Raw genomic sequence first — 20,900 nt, 5'->3', positions numbered from 1 at the left:
GTAAAGAGAGGAAACGTCGGCTGTGACCAAAATTGCCTGCTCTCTTCCTATCAGGCTCACATTCTGCAAACAATTAAAAAAATTCTTAGTATCCTTTATATATGAACGGGTATTAGTGACACTCTTTTGCAAGAACCGGTCCAAATACTGACCCAATCTGGCAGAGACCGAATCAATACTGTTGACAATAGGTCTTGCTGGAGGATTAGAGGGGTCTTTGTGAATCTTCGGCAAGGTGTAGAGCGTGGGGATCCAACTGCTGGTGGGTAACAGGAACCTTTTCTCTTTGTCCGTTAGTACCCCGCTTTTTGAACCCATGTGTACTAGAATATCCAATTCATCCCTATAGGGCAGGGTGGGGTCATTCTTCAGACGTTTATATGTTACTTCATCTGAGAGCATCTCCATAATCTGGTTATGATAGAACTCCTTTGAGAGTATTACTACCCCACCCCCCTTATCGGCTGGTCTTATGATGATATCTTTTCGTTTCTCCAACATGGTGGGGTAGTAATATCATCATAAGACCAGCCGATAAGGGGGGTGGGGTAGTAATACTCTCAAAGGAGTTCTATCATAACCAGATTATGGAGATGCTCTCAGATTAAGTAACATTTAAACGTCTGAAGAATGGCCCCACCCTGCCCTATAGGGATGAATTGGATATTCTAGTACACATGGGTTCAAAAAGCGGGGTACTAACGGACAAAGAGAAAAGGTTCCTGTTACCCACCAGCAGTCGGATCCCCACGCTCTACACCTTGCTGAAGATTCACAAAGACCCCTCTAATCCTCCAGCAAGACCTATTGTCAACAGTATTGATTCGGTCTCTGCCAGATTGGGTCAGTATTTGGACCGGTTCTTGCAAAAGAGTGTCACTAATACCCGTTCATATATAAGGGATACTAAGAATTTTTTTAATTGTTTGCAGAATGTGAGCCTGATAGAAAGAGAGCAGGCAATTTTGGTCACAGCCGACGTTTCCTCTCTTTACTCCATCATACAGCATGATGATGCCTTATTGGCGCTCAATTGGGCCCTTAGTCAAAGAGAGGATCTCCCCCACAACCAAAAGATTTTCCTCAGGAATGCCTTGGATTTCTGCCTTAGTCATAACTATTTTTGGTATGACGGTACATTCTACTCACAACAAAGAGGCGTTGCGATGGGCGCTTAGGAGCATTTATAGAGGCCTTGAATAATAATAACAACAATATTAAGCTTACTTCAGAATGGCATAAAGAAGAAATAAACTTTTTGGACGTCACCATTTATAGGGTGAACAATAAATTAGAAACAAGAATTTATTTTAAAAAAACAGACAGGAACAGTTATTTGCCCATTTCAAGTGGTCATCATCCATTATGGCTCCGGAATATCCCAAAAGGACAGATTATGAGAGTAAGAAGAAACTGCTCTGAAGACACACAAATCTGGATTCAATCTAAAGTCCTTACAGAGAGTTTTGAAGCCAAGGGATATGACCCGAAGAAACTGAAGAAGGTGGTGGAGGAAGTGGCTGAAATACCTAGAATTACATGCTTACAAGAATCACGGCCGGTGGGTTCTGAGGTAGCACCAACAGAAAAAAATCGTAATAAAGAGTGGGGTTTTACTTCCCAATTTCATACTCAATACAAGGAAGTGGAGGAGATCTTCAGAAGACACTGGCATATACTCCGGTTAGATAAGAAACTCACCTCAGTATTACCTTCTGAGCCCCAGTTCATTTATAGAAAAACCATGAGTTTTGGAGACAGAGTGGTGAAGAAAGTGATTGACCCTCCTAAACGTCCTCTGACATTTTGGGATCGCAACGGCTTTTTTGCGTGCAGGAGATGCAAAGCCTGCAGGGAGGTCTCCGGACCTCTTAGAGGAATTGATAGTTTGCTTTCCCAGATTAATAATCGCAGTTTCGGGATTAAACAATTCATTACATGCAACAGCACCTTTGTGGTGTATGCACTGAAATGTCCTTGCGGTTTAATCTATATAGGTCGTACAAAAAGGCTATTACGGGTGAGAATAGCTGAACAGAAAAACAACATAAAAATAGGCTATAAGGATCATAACGTCTCACTGCATTTTAAATTAAAACATAATAGTGACCCGACGGGATTGGAATTTTGGGGGGTTGAACATCTCCAGTCCCATTGGAGGGGCATAAATCGCATCCGAGAGTTATCCAAACGTGAAACCCATTGGATCTATTCTGTGAATGTGATTGCCCCCAAGGGTCTTAACATAGAGCTTGACATAAATTGTTTCATCAGTGACACATAGACATACCCTGGGGTATGGTTCCAGTTTCTTTTTATCACAGTGTAATGTTTATTATAATGAAATTTTGACTCCAATATGATCATTTTTATATATAGATGTTTTATGTACATATGTTTACATGTGGATTGTCATATGTTCATATATATACATATATACATTTTAGATATACAATTTTAATACATATTTATTTTAATATTCCAACATATGTTTATCAGGTGCAATTCAGCGTATGCGATTATCCAATACGTGCTAGGAAATCGCTATGCAGTTTTTATCTTTATTTATAGGATAAGCAATGTATGATGTAAAATTGCTAGACAATACATTTATTTTTCCAACATATGTTTATCAGGTGCAATTCAGCGTATGCGATTATTCAATACGTGCTAGGAAATCGCTATGCAGTTTTTATCTTTATTTATAGGATAAGAAATGTATGATGTAAAATTGCTAGACAATTCTTGTTTACTGAAAACTTTTATATTTTGAGAGTGAATATTTTAATCAGTTTTAATGAATACCGAAAGTGTGCTTGCTCAGTGATAGCGCTGCGGATCAATGTCCGCGCCGCATACACTGAATGATTGCAAGTACTCAAGGTACTTGTTTTTTATGCATTAGGTCATCTTCCACTAGAACCGGTATTATCATGCTTAATATGACCTGTGGGAGCAGAATGTCCGGATGATGTTATTTCACGCATTGCTGACAGTATTTAGCATTAGGGGCGGGGATGTGTGAGTCATCCGGGCGTTTGCTTCTGCTGATTGGTTGTTCCGCCTGCCACTTATATAAAATCCGGCCTCCTTTCTGGTGTGTCACGCCCTCAGAAGAAGTCCAGGAAGTGACGAAACGTTAGGGACGTGTCACACAGGAAGTGACGCATGCGCTCCACCAACCGAGGAACCAGGAAGCGTGTGACTGTGGCTACACACAGGGAGCGCTCCTGACAGGTTTTCACGACTGGAGGACGCAATCAGGCACAGTGCACTTTCTTATCTTTGCTCAATGTTTATTAAATTTTGGTACGCATGGTTTTAAGGGGATGTTTGGATGGTTCAAATAAAGATGTTTAGCAGTATCACGCTATGTGAGCATTTTTGTTTCTTCTACATATCCTATTGGAACTACTGGGAATAATACTGACATCTGGTGGTCGCTTTGGATATTGATGCAGATTTACTACTATTAATCAAGGCTTTTATTGATCTGATTTCTGGTGAGTGAGTTTTCATTGGGGACCCCAGCACGTGGTGTATCGCTTGGTGAAAGGATTACTACCCTCACAGAATACATCTTGATTATTTATTGGTGGGACTCTGGCTATCAGATCCGTGTTTGAACTTTCTGAATTAGATTAAGAAAGAGACCCTGTTCAATTGGGGTGCACAGCGCTGCTGCAATACTGAAGAGACACTTTATATATTTATAATTGTGTATTTATATATTTATCTAATTTAATTGATTCAATATTGCCTATATACATGCTCTACTATTTAAGCAGCTGCTACTAGTCATATAATCATTTATGTGCTGCACATACACCGTTAGAATATTGTACTAAGCGCAGAGCATTGTTGTTTTTTTGGGACGGGCATATACAACATACATTCATTCATTGTATAAGATTTCCAGTTAGGGTTAAATACCATCTGTTAGTTATTTTTTGAGCATTGTCCCCGTGTTCTATACACGATGATGATTGGTTGATTATTTGTAATGATTTTTTCCACTGGTCCCATGAGAAGTTTTGACCTAAATCTCTTTCCCATTTTAACATGTGAGCATTTTTATTATCTGGATGGGAGGAGAGTATCCCATAGAAAAAGGAAATGCCTTTCTTTGTATGGTCCTCATGATAAGACAGATATTCCCATATTATCGATGGAAATTCTATCACATCATCAGGATTGAAATCTTTTAAACGTTTACACTTTCCAAGCTTACTCCTAATAACTTCCATAAGGTTGAAGGGTAGATTTTTATATAATCTGATTCCCTGTTTGATCCATTCGTCTACTGAAAAGCGAATTCTGCAATAGTTAATCATTTCTGTAGGGAGGCATATTTTAGATTTTTTTAGATTTTTTTTTAATGTCTAGTTTTAGAAAGTATGTGTTTCCAAGTAAATAATGTAGTTTTAATACTCATTAGATTTGGAGTGATTACTTTAGGGAGAATGGCTGTGGCTATTACTAGTGCATATAAGTCAGAATTTTTAGTAGATTCTTGTTCTATGTTTAGCCATAACTTATCTTTTTTAGGGTAGAACCAATATTTCATCTGGTCTAAAATGGATGCATAGTAATAGTTCTTGACATCTGGTAGATTAATTCCTCCATCAACTTTAGTGGTGGTGAGGATTGAGAATGCAACTCTTTTTTTTTTATTCCATATAAATTGTTTAAGTTTGGTATTCAATTGCGTTAAAAATTTGGCGGGTATAGGGATAGGGAGACATCTGAAATAGTATAGAATTTTTGGTAAGGTTTGCATCTTGAACGCAGCTATTTTGCCGACCCAGGATAGATGTGTTTTTTGTATATTCATTAGGTCTCGATTCATTTGTTCTAAAAGGGTAGGGAAGTTTACATCATATATTTTAGTTGGAGGTGAGGTGAGTTGTATTCCTAGATATGTTATCGAGGTATTGTCCCAATTAAAACCATGTTTTGTACTTAAGTCTATAATTGTTGTGGCAGGTATATTCATAGGTAGGATGTGACATTTACTTTGATTGATGTTGTAGTATGACACCTCTTTGAATTTATCTAGTGCTGTAATTACTGATGGTAAAGAAATTTCAGGCTTGGTTAGTGTCAGTATTATGTCATCGGCAAATAAGCCTAATTTGTGTACATCTTGGCCAATGGTAATACCTTTGATTTCTGGGGAAGAGCGTATATATTCCGCTAAAGGTTTTATCGCTAGGGAAAATATAAGTGGGATTAAGAAGCAACCCTGTCTAGTCCATTGTTTAAAGAGAAATTTCTAGATAGCATACCTGTTAAGAAAATGTTTGCAGTGGGATGGGTGTATAATGCCATAATGGCAGAGTATATGAATCCTTGGAAGCCAAATTTGGTTAGAGTTTGTGAAATATATTCCCAATGCATTCTATTAAATGCTTTTTCAGCATCTAATGCTAGTAGTAGAGAGGGTGTTTTGTCATTGTGTATTAGGTTGATAATATTTAACATCCTTCTTGTGCTGTCGGGTGCTTGCCTACCTTTGACAAAGCCTACTTGGTCGGGTTTAATTAATAAGGGGGTTATGTTGACTATTCTATTGGCCAGTATTTTGGCGTATATTTTAAGATCAGAATTTAATAAAGGTATGGGTCTATAATTTAAGGGGGATGTGGGGTCTTTTCCTGATTTTGGTAATGTTATTATTATGGCTTCTAGAAGCTCTTTTGAAAAGGTGTTTGAATTTGCTGCTTGGTTAAACAATTTGGCTAGGTATGGGATTAAGGTGTCTTTAAAGGAGTAATATTCTCCTGATAGGCCTTCACTCCTGGTGCTTTATTTTTTGGTAGTTCGTTTATGATTTTTGAGATTTCTTCATTGGAAATTGGTTTATTAAGCTGATCTAGAGATATAGGGTCAATGGAGGGGAGATTAACGTTTTCTAAAAATGCTTTAATTTTGTTGGTGTCAGGTTGAGGGGTATTTTTGCCATGTTTTAAGTTATATAACGCTTCATAGTATTGTGCAAATGTGTCTACAATTTCTTGTGGGTTGATTATTACTTTGTTTGAGTTGTGGTGGATTAGTTTAGGAATTTTATTTTTTTGTTGACGTTGGCGCAGTTGAGAAGCTAGTAGTTTACTCGCTTTGTTTCCTTGAGAGTAATATTTAAAATTTAATTTTTTTAAATATTTATCGTGATCAGCAATTAGAGCAAATCTGAGTTCAGCTCTTAGATTACTAGGTTGACGTTCTAAATTTATGTCTTGGGGCTTTTTTTTTATGTAGTTCTTCCAAATTGGATATCCCTTTTGGAATAGTATTTATTTTATTGTTCCTACTTTTTTTGGGAGTTATGTTTTTAACTTTGCCCTGTTATACAGGAAAGGTTATTATGAGACGTTTCGTGGGGCTGCAGTTCCTCTGAACTCCACAAGGTGGTGATCTCACTTCTACCCAGACAGGAAGTCTCTATGGAATACAGGAAGTGACGTCAGGTACACACAGGAAGTTCCGGGTGAGAGGTGAGTCGGGAGGAAGTAGAGAGAAGACATTGCTGGAAGTGGCAGTAGAGGAGGTAATAAGATCTTATTTTCTATTTACACCCAGTAACCCCCCGTCATGTCCGTCCTCTTCCTCCATAGTCACTGTGATGTCTTTTATCTCCAGCAGATGATGATACACACATATATAGTGTGGAAACCTAGATTAACCCCTTCAGGGGCAGAACATTTCCCCACTTATGGGGCCGGAACATTCTCTTCATTTTGGAGATAAATTCTAGTAATATGTTCCTCTAAACAAACATCACTGACAATAAATAGACAAGACAATGACCATCCTGACCATACATGGCCTACAAAGGACAATTATTACACTACACAGGCTGTTGGTCTCTGATGGTCCTCTCACCCCACCTGCACATACTTTTCTCACCTCCTTAACCACCTTCCATCCGCTGTGGCCAAATGACGGCCACAGCGCGGACCTGAATTCCCGGGAGGCCGTCATATGATGGTCCCCTGTGCATGCGCTCTGCGCACGCACTGCAGGCTGAGCGCGCTGTGATCACCGAGTCACTGAGACTCGGCTGATTACCGATCCAAGTAAGGGGCCGGCCAATGACAGCTGATCACATGATGTAAACAAAAGAACGGTAATAGTTTTTTTTTTTCTACTCACGCTGATCACCGGCTCAGATGATTGTGACAAAGGTCCCGAAGAGGAAGAGGCACATCTGCCTCATCTGTGCTTCTTAACAGTGCCACCTAACAGTGCCCACAAGTGCCACCGAACAGTGCCCACCAGTAGTGCCAATCATTGCCACCTAGCAGTGCTGCCTATCAGTGTAACAGATCAGTGCCCATTATTGCCACCCATCAGTGCCCATCAGTGCTGCCTCATCAGCGTACATCAATGAAGGAGAAAAATTACCTGTTTTAATTTTTTTATAACAAAATATAAAAAAATATATATATTTTTTTTTAAATTCAGTTTTTTTACATTTTTTAACAAAAAATAAAAACCGCAGAGGTGATCAAATACCACCAAAAGAAAGCTCTATTTGTGGGGAAAAAAATGATAAAAATTTCATTCGGGTACAGTGTTGTATGACCGCGCAATTGTCATTCAAAGTGTGTCAGTGCTGAAAGCTGAAAATTGGTCTGGATAGGAGGGGGGTTTAAGTGCCCTGTAAGCAAGTGGTTAAAGGAGAAGTCCAGCTTGAGATCGCTTGGCTGGGCTTCTCCTATGGGTTACAGGAGTACAATTCGTTTTGCACTCTTGTGACCTGTTTTCAGCAGAGAGCGGGATGAAGTCCTCTCTCTGGGGACATCACTGGAATCAGTCCAGGCACCGCATCATCACCACAATGAAGTCTGGATCTTCCAGGTCCCTGGACTGATGGCCATCTCAGCCTCTCAGCGAGCCACTGAGAGACTGAGACGGGCGCTCCCCATCCCTCCACATCTCCAGTGAGTGCGGGGGGCAGAGCTGTGAGAACCGAGCCATCACAGATGTTAGATCGATCGGTTCTCAGTGAAGAGGTGCCGGGGGACCGATGCTGCATCCACCTAGGTAAGTATGAATCTGAAAGAAAAAAATCTTACTTCTCTTTTAAAGACCTTCTGCCAGCAAGCGAAGGAAGCCTTCACCTCACCATTTCACTGTTCTAGAAATATGTTACAGGATACAAAATAGACCAAGAGAACAAACCCCTCCCCCCTGCTGTCCTCCTACCAGCACTGAAATAAAAAACACACACCAGTAATGTGCACTACAAGGTCCAGCCCAACAGACAGCAGTCTATGGTAACAGCATGATGAGGACAAATGTTCATTCCAACATACAAGGGTCCTGCAGCTTGTCAGATAAAGATCCAGGAAGATCCCAGGAGGTCAAACAACAAAGAAATGACAGCGCGAGATCCTCATTAGAACGATGAAGTCATTTATTCCATAAAAACAAATAGTACACTTACATGTTATAATCTTCATAATCAGCATAGATGGCAGATGGGTTGCTATTGGAGAGAACAAAACTGACTCCTCCCCCACAGTTCTGTACTCCACCAGCAGCATCCTCCTGCTATCCAATCCAATCCCTTCTCTTACTGCAGAGAGTGACAGTGACATCACTCCGATCAGTCAGCAGGCTGCCGGAGATTGGAGCCTTGCAGCCGGAGTTCTGGCAATTATTCTGATTAGCCGACAACTCCGACCAAAAGTCAGCAAGTTCCCCTTCCTGGACATCATGATGACCCGACATTGTCCTCACATCACTGCCTCAGAGCAAACAAGTCAAAGGAAGGATCGTATTTATCATTCCTTGTCTGCAGATCTAAAACTAATCAAATCCAGTTCAGAAACTAAACAAACCCAACAGAGAAAGGGGAATATCTGATCCAGCAGCCAAGAGGGTCCCACACCTCAAAAATGTAGCAAACAGTCCAAACTAAATGTGTTCCCATGGGGGGGAGTAGTTGTTATATGTACAGAAACCCTCCTATTACCCCCTCACATCCACATCCTATTATTGTGTGACCAACACCATCCAAATAATTCTTACTTTCATTTCCCAAAGTTATCCGTCTACAAGGAGACCTGTATAGATCAAATGACGGCACCAATGAGGATGGAGGAGGACCGGAGTCACATGACTAAGAAGATACTAAACCTCACCCTGGAGATCATCTACCTGCTGACCGGAGAGGTGAGGAGGATTCTGGGAGGTCACATGACATCATTCTTATCTCTATTAATAAAACACAGACCTGACCGGAGAGGTGAGGAGGATTCTGGGAGGTCACATGACATCACTCTTATCTCTATTAATAAAACACAGACCTGACCAGAGAGGTGAGGAGGATTCTGGGAGGTCACATGACATCATTCTTATCTCTAATAATAAAACACAGACCTGACCAGAGAGGTGAGGAGGATTCTGGAAGGTCACATGACATCGCTCTTATCTCTATTAATAAAACACAGACCTGACCGGAGAGGTGAGGAGGATTCTGGGAGGTCACATGACATCACTCTTATCTCTATTAATAAAACACAGACCTGACCAGAGAGGTGAGGAGGATTCTGGGAGGTCACATGACATCATTCTTATCTCTAATAATAAAACACAGACCTGACCGGAGAGGTGAGGAGGATTCTGGGAGGTCACATGACATCACTCTTATCTCTATTAATAAAACACAGACCTGACCGGAGAGGTGAGGAGGATTCTGGGAGGTCACATGACATGACTCTTATCTCTATTAATAAAACACAGACCTGACCGGAGAGGTGAGGAGGATTCTGGGAGGTCACATGACATCACTCTTATCTCTATTAATAAAACACACACCTGACCGGAGAGGTGAGGAGGATTCTGGGAGGTCACATGACATCACTCTTATCTCTATTAATAAAACACAGACCTGACCGGAGAGGTGAGGAGGATTCTGGGAGTCTAACATGATATTCCTATTGGTTCTCCAATACAGAGATTTCCTCTTGTGAAGTCAGGTGATCATATGACCATCACAGTGCCTCCATGTGACTCCCTAAAACCTGAGAGACACAACATGCAGAAGATTCTAGAAGTCACCAAGAAGATGATGGAACTGCTAACAGGAGAGGTGAGCGGTGCTGGGAATTCTGGGAAATTGTCCAGTAACAGACAAGGGATGTGTTTGTATGGTGACTGTATCATTGTGTGTGTCAGGTTCCTAAAAGGTGTCAGGATGTCACTGTCTATTTCTCCATGGAGGAGTGGGAGTATTTAGAAGAACACAAGGATCTCTACAAGGACGTCATGATGGACAATCAGCTGCCCCTCACATCACCGGGTAAGAGGAGACTTTATTGTAAAGGAGAGAGCAGTACGGAGGCTCCACCTAGATCCCCCATCATCTGATAAACACATCGAAACAATGTATTCAGTCAGTGTGTGTATTTCCTACAGATGGATCCAGTAATGGGAACCCACCAGAGAGATGTCCCCATCCTCTGTATTCCCGGGATTCCACACAGGAAGATCACACCATCCCTCAACATCATCAGGTAGATGAGGAACAATCACTGATAGTATCATTAGGATCTGTACATTATCTGCATTTTTACCTTTCATGTGATTTTTATTCATTATTCAGAGTGGAAACCTGAGAGAGTCTAAAATTGAAGTAAAAGAAGAGATAAAAGAGGAGGATGATGAGGATGGGGTGATGGAGGAGTCAGAGTTTCTAAAAGAACACAAAGATCTGTACCAGGACACCATGGTGGAGTCATCCAGCTACAGAAACCCACCAGAGAGATGTCCCCATCCTCTGTATTCCCGGGATTCCACACAGGAAGGTCACACCATCCCTCACCATCATCAGGTAGATGATTGACAATTATTGGTAGTTCTGATTTATACACAACATGATTGTTACAATGAATGTTTTATAATATATTCAGGGTGGAAACCTCGGGAATTATAATATTGATGTTAAAGAAGAGCATATAGAGGAGGATGAGGAGTATGGAGTGAAGGAGGAGTTTTCAGAAGGACACAAGAATATAATGAACACACCAGAGACACACCATCCTCTGTATTCCCGGGATTCCACACAGGAAGATCACACCATCCCTCACTGTTACAAGGTTGGTGGGACGGAGCTTATAAAACACATTTATAGAGACAATGTGTGGATTTTATATGTGATATCACAATAATAAATCTTATATCTTACAGATGATATTCTCTCTCATTTTCTTGATTTAGAGTGGAGATCCAATCGATATAGAATTTGAGGTTAAAGCAGAAGAAGAAGAGAGGTATGTGAGGGATGATCAGCAGTCTATGGAGGAGGATGGAATAACGGGGACATTTATAGAGGAGGACACTCCTACAGAGATCAGCACAGGTGGGTCATTAACACTAAATACATTCCTCCACCCATACTGCTCACTGATTGGTCCAGAGTAGGGCGGGGACTGGGTGATAACAACCTGTAATCCCCTGGTCACTTTCCTGAGCTGTGTTCCCCGTCCTGTATTCCTGTATTTCTCTCAGATAATCTTCCTTCTCTGTGCTGCAGACACAATTTATGTATCTAGACTGGATTTATGGAGATTCTGGGGTTCAGCTGGCAGAAAAATGTTCATTTTCACCATAGACATTACTAGATCTAGGCACCTGGGGTATGTGTTTTGGGTCTTCTGCCCCATACCCGGGTATGGCAAGATGTCTGACAGAACAATTCTCCCAGGGTATCTTGCTCTGTTCTCTGCTGGCTGTGCCTGGTGGAGGGATATGTCTGTATAGTCTCAGACCCAAGTCACTGAGTGCAGTCTCAGGAGATGGGAGGCAGCGGTGTGGGACCTCTGCAACTTGTCTCATGTAAACATTTAATCTTCCACTGATTACTGAACACCAATATTATGAGTCCTGACCCTTACTCTGTATAATTTATATTATACATTATATCCTCCTGACCCCTGCACTATATACTCTATGTTGTACATTACATTCTCCTGATCCTTACATCAGAGCTCAAAATTTCAAGTCCTGAGCTACTAGTCAGGCCTTCTGATACTATAAAATCCTAGCTGTTGTATCCTATATAATAAGTTGTACATTACATAGTTCTGACTTCTTTTACACCCATTTCCTACCAGCTGGACATTTTATATCTGATGATTTGATTGGAGCACAGACTTTTACATGTTGATAATAATGTGATAACATCCTAAAACTTTGGAATCTTAAACAGAAAGTGATAATGAGGGAGGAGTCAATAACCCAATGATGGTTGTCTTAAGGATCAGTCCAGTCTTCATCTTGATTGTTCTCCCCATCCTCACTCTCTGACCTCTGGTGGGACTCATTATTCATGACTAAATCATGGACTAAATAAGGAAGTGCAGGACTTCTTGTGTTGGGAAGATTGCAATGAGTGATAGAGGGGGTGGGGACACTCGTCCTATAATCCCCTCATCACTGTCACTCCTATAAAAGACAGTTCTTGTTGTTTCCTCACTCTCTGACTAAGGTCCATGAATAAAGAAATGAACTGGTAGGAGATTCAGAGATGTGAAGCTAAAACAACTAATCGATTATGAAAATAGTTTTCAACTATTTTCATAATTGATTAGTTGGTCAGACAATTAATTAGTCTGCATACAGAATGCATTATTTATTTGCACATCAGAAAATACAGCTCAGTACACCATCCATACATGTCAGTAAATGCCTGAGAACTTGAATGTGTGAGGAGCAATGCCTCATGGGACATGTAGTCCTGGGCAAGAGAAGGAAGCAAGTGATTCTAAAGGCAGAAGTTTCTTTTTAGCTTCCTATAATAGAACTGTGTACTATACTTTGCGCCTTTCTATAGGGGAACTCTATTCTATACTTTGTGGCTTCCGATAAGGTTACTCTATACTATACTTTGTAACTTCCTATAGGATAACTCTGTACTATACTTTGTAGCTTCCTATAGAAGAACTATATACTATACTTTGTGGCTTCCTATAGGGGAACTCTATACTATACTTTGTGGCTTCCTATAGGGGAACTCTATCCTCTACTTTGTAGCTTCCTATAGGAGAACTCTATACTATACTTTGTACCCTCCTATAGGGAACTCTGTACTATACTTTGTACCTTCCTATAGGGGAACTCTATACTATACTTTGTACCTTCATATAGGGGAACTCTATACTATACTTTGAAGCTTCCTATAGGGGAACTCTATACTATACTTTGTGGCTTCCTATAGGAGAACTCTATACTATACTTTGCAGCTTCCTATAGGAGAACTCTATACTATACTTTGCGGCTTTCTATAGGAGAACTCTATACTATACTTTGCGGCTTCCTATAGGGAAACTCTATACTATACTTTGTACCTTCCTATAGGTGAACTCTATACTATACTTTGTACCTTCCTATAGGGGAACTCTATACTATACTCTGCAGCTTCCTATAGGGGCAATCTGAAGGCAGGAGGAGTCAGTGGGGGAGGGGGGTCCAGAAGAGGAGAATTATGGCTGCTCTGTGCAAAACCATTACACAGAGCAGGTAAGTATGACAAGTTTGTTTAAAAAAAATACAACATTTACAATGACTTTAAGGTCTCTGTGCAGGAAAGATCAGCATCTGACCCCAGAGAAGGTGGAGGCTGATAGACTGGAGGTGATAGAAGGCATTACTATTACATAAAGTAAAAGTTTACTAGTATTGTGCATTATATATAAAATTATTATATCCATGAAAAAAGTCTCAGCTTTCTGTACTACTTTAATATAAAAGTCCCCCTCCCTCGCTCCATATATCTTCATGTTTGACTACCAGGTAAAATCCCCATATATCCTACTTCTGGGTATATTTATTATTATATATATGATATAAGATATATTACTTTCACTATTTCACAGTATAAATTAATCCCTTATAGTAGTGATTATCTGCTGTTTTTGTACTATAAATGAATATTTTTTATCCCCATCATAACAGATGATTAAAAAAAATCATGCTGCTGCTACCAAATGTCCTATGCTGGCCATACACGGAATGATTTTTGGATGAGAATATTCACACAAATATTTATTCAAAAATGATTTGTACATTCGATGAATGGACGAGTGTAATTAGAAAATTCCACTTAATTTTAACATTCAATTTTAAAATGAATGTAACTTCTGAGCAAAAACCACATAAACTATTTGAAAATTTGTTCGATGGAGAAAAGTTTTCTGTTCTGCTCCTTCGTATTTTCCCGTCACTGTGGTGGAAAATGAACGCCGATTTGACCCCACTAATGGTTAGAAAATTGGATGAATGTTTTTTTGAAAGAAAAATGAGTTTGTGTTCGGCCAGCATAAGTGACATCAGGTGCAGGGAGCTTGTACCCACCTACCTGTCTATGACAAGGGAGTCTGTCATCCATCATATTATATTACACTCCTGTCTGATCATCTGCAAAACAGAGTTTTACATCTTTTTTATATTTTAATAATGTTGATCTCTGTCTCTGATATGTAGCAGATTCTCCCTCTAATAATACATCTATCTGTCTGTTATTCTCAGAGTGGATTAAATATCCAACTATATATCTGGATATTTATATTTACTGCTGTATATAGATATTCAAGAATATTAACTCAATTATACACCAACCTTTTTTTTAGGTTTTTATCCAATTAATTGAAACAATAATCGACCAACTAATCAATTCTGAAAATAATCATTAGTCGCCGCCCTACAGAGGACCCATTTACTAGTTACCTTGAGGGAGGAACTGTAAGATCCTCAGAGACAAAGCTGCCTGATGTGGGCGGAGTCCTGGTTTAGGGGAACCAATCTGCTCATGTCTAGTAATAATCTTTTTATTTCTATTTTAGTAGATGGACGGGAGATGAGGAAAACCTCAGAGGATTGTCTCACTTTGTCTCCAGACTGTAAAGTAGAAGATGAGGACATCACACAGTATAGTCCAGGAGAAAACCCGACTACCTCAAATGTCCATCCGGCACCACACAGTGTAGATGGACCATCGTATTCCTCTTATCCTGAGGAACCTCAGACTGTGAGGGACGGTGCCGTCCTTCCAACAGAGAAGAGCTTTTCCTGTACTGAGTGTGGGAAGTGTTTCCATTCTAAATCCAAACTTAATGTGCATATAAGATCTCACACGGGGGAGAAGCCGTATTCCTGTCCTGAGTGCAGGAAATGTTTTTCACAGAAGTCCCATCTTTCCAAACATCAGAGATCTCACACAGGGGAGAAGCCGTATTCCTGTCCTGAGTGCAGGAAATGTTTTTCAGATAAGTCCTATCTTTACACACATCAGAGATCTCACACGGGGGAGAAGCCGTATTCCTGTCCTGAGTGTGGGAAATGTTTTAAAGAGAAGTCCCATCTTTCCAGACATCAGAGATCTCACACGGGGGAGAAGCCGTATTCCTGTCCTGAGTGTGGGAAATGTTTTTCAGGGAAGTCCGATCTTAACAAACATCAGAGATCTCACACGGGGGAGAAGCCATATTCCTGTCCTGAGTGCTGGAAATGTTTTTCAGATAAGTCCTATCTTTACACACATCAGAGATCTCACACGGGGGAGAAGCCGTATTCCTGTCCTGAATGTGGAAAATGTTTTAAAGAGAAGTCCCATCTTTCCAGACATCAGAGATCTCACACGGGGGAGAAGCCATATTCCTGTCCTGAGTGTGGGAAATGTTTTTTAGTGAAGTCCGATCTTAACAAACATCAGAGATCTCACACGGGGGAGAAGCCATATTCCTGTCCTGAGTGCGGGAAATGTTTTTCAAGGAAATTCGATCTTTCCACACATCAGAGATCTCACACGGGGGAGAAGCCGTATTCTTGTCCTGAGTGCGGGAAATGTTTTTCAGTGAAGTCTAAACTTAACAAACATCAGAGATCTCACACGGGGGGAGAATCCGTATTCCTGTCCTGAGTGCGGGAAATGTTTTTCAGTGAAGTCCAATCTTTACACACATCAAAGATATCACACGGGGGAGAAGGCGTATTCCTGTCCTGAGTGCGGGAAATGTTTTTCACTGAAGTCCTATCTTTACACACATCAGAGATCTCACACAGGAGAGAAGCCGTATTTCTGTCCTGAGTGCGGGAAATGTTTTTCAGTGAAGTCGCATCTTGACACACATCAGAGATCTCACACGGGGGAGAAGCGATATTCCTGTCCTGAGTGTGGGAAATGTTTTTCACAGACATCCCATCTTTACAGACATCAGAGATCTCACATGGGGAGAAGCCACATTTCTGTCCTGAGTGAGGGAAGTGTTCCTCAGTGAAGTCCTGTCTTCCTGTACATCAGGGATCCCACATAACCCTCGAGGTGTATTAGTGCCTTGAGTGCGGGAAATGTCTTCTATATGAATGTTGCTGGACATCACAGCTCTCATGTGGGGAAGAAGCACACCCTGATATACACCTCAGATATACTCCATGGCTGATCTTCATCATGTAAGAAACAGTTCATAAGGAGATCAGAGATCACCAAAGACATGGATGAAGTGTTGTACCGTGTTGGCCATTGATAGCAGTAAAAAATAAAAATGGAGTCATTACCTTTCATTGGCTGAGTACATTGTGTGGTGTAAGATTTTACAAACACTTAGAGGTCTATTTAAAAAAAATAGTTGAATGGTTATGACCGGCATTCACCCAGCAATGATGAATATTGCCCATATCTTATTTCATACACTGATTTCCTTGACTCCATCTAATGACCATAATGCGGTGTTGCATTAATTGAGGTATTTCAGGCAAAATTCCTTATTATGGCCACTAGATGGAGCTGATGATCATAGGAAATCACTGTGTTAATTACAGCCAGAAATTGTAACTGGATGAATGATTGTCACATTAGTCCAATACATTTTTTTTGAATATTTTCCTTCATCAGACATGTCTTCATACTAATACCTGAGATCATACTCATACACTTATCAGTACAGTACACACTGAAGGATATAACTTAAATAAGCCATCACTGTTAGACTAACCATTTATTTAAAATGAGAACTACTATGGGGGTCATCTACTATAGCGCCGCTGCACTAATTAGCGCTAAAACGGTATTCACTATAGCGCTGGTGAGAAAATACTCCCAAAATCGAATTTACTATAGTTCCCTGAAACTAAATAGCGCTCAAATCCTTATTCTGCAAAAACCTGGAGTAGTGCACATGGAAATAATGTTTAGAGCATGATATAATTACCTAAATGGTACTGAAATATGCAGTATATTATTTAAAGATAATCTGCTTTTAAACTGTGTGAAAAAGTGATTTCTACACTGAAATATCTTTAAAAGTCTGAAAAGAGATAAATTCCCCGTCTCTGTACAACAAGGTGCCAACACAACTGAGCATGCTCAGACCTGCAAATAGCTCTCATTTTAGCTCCAGTGTCTTTTTTTACCAGGCGCTATAGTAAATACCAAAATTAGTGCTTGGCTAAAATGCGTTTTTGATGTTGAAATGAAATGTATCTTTCTCTGAAATAAATGTTCCTTGCAACAATGTTGCTGCTTCTATTTTCTTTTTTTCTCATCTATTTTGTTTTTAAGAATACTAGAATGTGGAATGTTTTTATGTTTTGGTAAAATATATTTTTCTCTGTCACTTTCACTTGTTACTCTCCATCTCACAACAATCTTTACCCCAAACTCACACAGGAGTCTTTATAATCCACAAACAATACCATTGCTGATGCAAATTTAAAATGAGTCACAATTTTTTGTGTGTTTTATTATTTCCAAATAATCATAATCTGAGCCCAAAAAATGTGATATGTGTACCAACATCAGAAATCAAAATGTATTTCCCAAAAATTTGAGGCTAATATCACTATTCTATACTCACCCACAAAGAACCACCAAATATCACAGAATAAATCAAGAAGAATAACTCTTGTGTAATGTAATTCCATCACCTGTCCAAAGAAGTACAGTATTTATGTGTATTTATTTAGGAGGTTCTCACATGTGGCAGATCTGTGGCTTAGAGGTTAGAACTTCTGCTTAGCATCCTTGAGCATCTGGGTTCAAATCCCAAACATGTCGCTTCATGTAGAGAAGTTGTCTCATCTCTCAGGTCCTAAAACTGTCTAAATGTAGTATTTATGTGTAGGAGGGTTCCACCACCATTGGCAGATACACTATCTAGCTAAAAGTATTGGGTATTGGGACACCTGCCTTTACACACACATGACCTTTAATAGCAGCCCGGTCTTAGTCCGTAGGGTTAAAAATTGATTTGGCCCACCCTTTGCTGCTAAAACAGCTTCTGGGAAGCCCATCCACAAGGTTTAGTGGGTCTTTGGCAATGTTTGACCATTCTTCCAGAAGTGCATTTGTGAGGTCAGGCACTGATGTTGGATGAGAAGGCCTGACTCACAGTCTCTACTCTAATTCAGCCAAAAGGTGTTCTATCGGGTTGAGGTCAGGACTCTGTGCAGACCAGTCAAGTTCCGCCACCCCAAACTCGCTCATCCATGTCTTTATGGACCTTGCTTTGTGCACTGGTGTGCAGTCATGTTGGAACAGGAAGAGGCCATCCCCAAACTGTTCCCACAAAGTTGGGAGCATGAAATTGTCCAAAATGTCTTGGTATGATGATACCTTAAGAGTTCCCTTCACTGGAACTAAGGGGCAAGGCCCAACCCTTGAAAAACAACCCCACACTATAATCCCCCCTCCACCAAATGAATTGGACCAGTGCACAAAGCAAGGTCCATAAAGACATGGATGAGTGAGTTTGGGGTGGAGGAACTTGACTGGCCTGGACAGAGTCCTGACCTCAACACAACAGAACACCTTGGGGATGAATTAAAGTGGAGACTATAAGCCAGGCCTTCTCGTCCAACATCAGTGCCTGACCTCACAAATGCACTTGGAAGAATGGTCAAACATTCCCATAGACACACTCCTAAACCTTGTGGACGGCCTTCCCAGAAGAGTTGAAGCTGTTGTAGCTGCAAAGGGTGGGCCAACTCAATATTGAACCCTACGGATTAAGACTGGGATGCCATTACAGTTCATGTGCGTTTAAAGGCAGATGTCCCAATACTTAGGCCAATATATTGTATATTGCTTGTGACACTGAGCATGGCTATGGACTTAGGGCTGGTTCACACCACAGAGATGCAGAGAACATGTGTGAGGCTGCCTGCTGGCTAAGTGAGTAGCAACTCTGTCTCGCAGCACTGGAGTTATTGGTTCAATTCCCCAACATGCTAATCCTTGTGTTGAAGTTTATATGATCTCCCTGTGTGGGTTTCTCACCACAATCCAAAGACATGCTGGCATTTTATTTGTCTCCTGTCAAAATAGTCTTTAATGCAAGAAAGTTCATTTTGGACTTTAGATTGGAAGTTCATTGCAGCCAGGGACTGATGTTAATGTTGGTTATTTACGAAAGGCAAATCCATTTTGCACTACAAGTGCAAAGTGCACTTGAAATTGCACTGAAAGTGCACTTGGAATTGAGTCACTGTAGATCTGAGGGGAAGATCTGAAATGAGGGGAAGCGCTGCTGATTTTATCATCCAATCATGTACAAGCTAAAATGCTGTTTTTTATTTTCCTTGCATGTCCCCCTCGGATCTACAGCGACTGCACTTTCAAGTGCCCTTTGCACTTGTAGTGCAAAGTGGATTTGCAAATAACCGCCAATGTTTGTTAGCATTAATCATGCCCAGGGACTTGGACATTTAAAATTTTAGTTTTCACTGTCCAGGTACATATGCTTAAAAAACGGTTGCTTTGTTTATGTGCATACAAATAGACTTCGATCTTTGGCCTGTAGTTTTTAGATTTAATGCACATAGCCAAGAACTAACACAGTTGCAAATACTATTATGTGTTCCTGCCCATCAGGTGCAATCAATTTAGACATACATGAAGAGACAGATTGAAAGATACTGGTGGGCGTGTACTTCTATTGGGCGTGTACTTCTATTGGGCATGTGTCAGTGTGCTAACAATACAACCTCTCTTATATAAAGGGCTGCAGTAGGGGGGTTAGTTTGGCCTGAGAAGGTCAGTTTTTTTGCTGTGATTTGTGGGGGAGAAGGAATGATATTGTGCATATTGATAAATGCCCAACTAGGGTTGTTTGCTGAAATTCTTGTGCATTTTTTCCATCAAAAGTGGGTTTATGTTGCCATGCTGTCAATGTTGTGTGTGTATTGTTCCTGTCTGACCGTGCAAAAATAGTTTGGAAGCATCTGCTGACCTTCTACTCTTTGATTTCATTGCTTAATGTGTACACAGAAATGCAGCTTCCAGCAGAACATGGTTACCAATGTATGTATGTGGATTTGTGAGGTGGTGGTGGGTGTTATATTTTGAATAAGTGCCTTTTTTAATACTATGTTGGAATGCTTTGTAAGAATGACGTAAGTATGTTTCTATAATCTTGCAGATAAAAATGATGTGTTGGCCATTATACACTGAAAGTAAAGCTGTGTCCACTCTAATGCCGCGTACACACGAGCGGAAATTCCGCCAGCAAGTCCGATGTGAGCTTTTGGTCGGAAATTCCGACCGTGTGTATGCTCCATTGGGCTTTTGCTGGCAGAATTTCTGCCAGCAAAAGATTGAGAGCAGGTTCTCTATTTTTCCGACGGAAAAAGTTCCTATCCTATCGGAAATTCCGTTCGTCTGTATGCAATTCCGACGTGCAAAAAACCACACATGCTCGGAAACAATTCGACGCATGCTCGGAAGCATTGAACTTAATTTTCTCGGCTCTTTGTAGTGTTGTACATCACCGCATTCTTGATGTTCGAAAGTTCAGAGAACTTTTGCGTGACCGTGTGTATGCAAGCCAAGCTTGAGCGGACTCCAGTCGGAAAAAATATTCAAGATTTTTCCGACAGAAATTCCGCTCGTGTGTACG

At 40.5% G+C, this 20,900-nt stretch overlaps 1 protein-coding gene across 1 annotated transcript in view; it reads left to right on the top strand.

Moving 5' to 3' along the window:
- Window positions 1-6,437: 6,437 nt before the first annotated feature.
- The window catches only part of LOC141122068 (uncharacterized), a 71,960-nt gene continuing 57,497 nt past the window's right edge, over window positions 6,438-20,900 (top strand). Inside the window, exons 1-9 of the mRNA XM_073611864.1 lie at window positions 6,438-6,550; window positions 9,055-9,183; window positions 9,968-10,102; window positions 10,189-10,312; window positions 10,429-10,526; window positions 10,616-10,843; window positions 10,923-11,108; window positions 11,230-11,371; window positions 14,853-15,913. Of these exons, the coding sequence (XP_073467965.1) occupies window positions 9,088-9,183; window positions 9,968-10,102; window positions 10,189-10,312; window positions 10,429-10,526; window positions 10,616-10,843; window positions 10,923-11,108; window positions 11,230-11,371; window positions 14,853-15,913 (2,070 nt within the window). The 5' untranslated portion in view covers window positions 6,438-6,550; window positions 9,055-9,087. The remainder of the gene's footprint in view (window positions 6,551-9,054; window positions 9,184-9,967; window positions 10,103-10,188; window positions 10,313-10,428; window positions 10,527-10,615; window positions 10,844-10,922; window positions 11,109-11,229; window positions 11,372-14,852; window positions 15,914-20,900) is intronic.

The sequence above is a fragment of the Aquarana catesbeiana genome, unplaced genomic scaffold (genome assembly GCF_042186555.1).
Source record: "Aquarana catesbeiana isolate 2022-GZ unplaced genomic scaffold, ASM4218655v1 unanchor237, whole genome shotgun sequence".
Taxonomy (NCBI): domain Eukaryota; kingdom Metazoa; phylum Chordata; class Amphibia; order Anura; family Ranidae; genus Aquarana; species Aquarana catesbeiana.
This window is presented reverse-complemented; position numbering and strand designations above follow the sequence as displayed.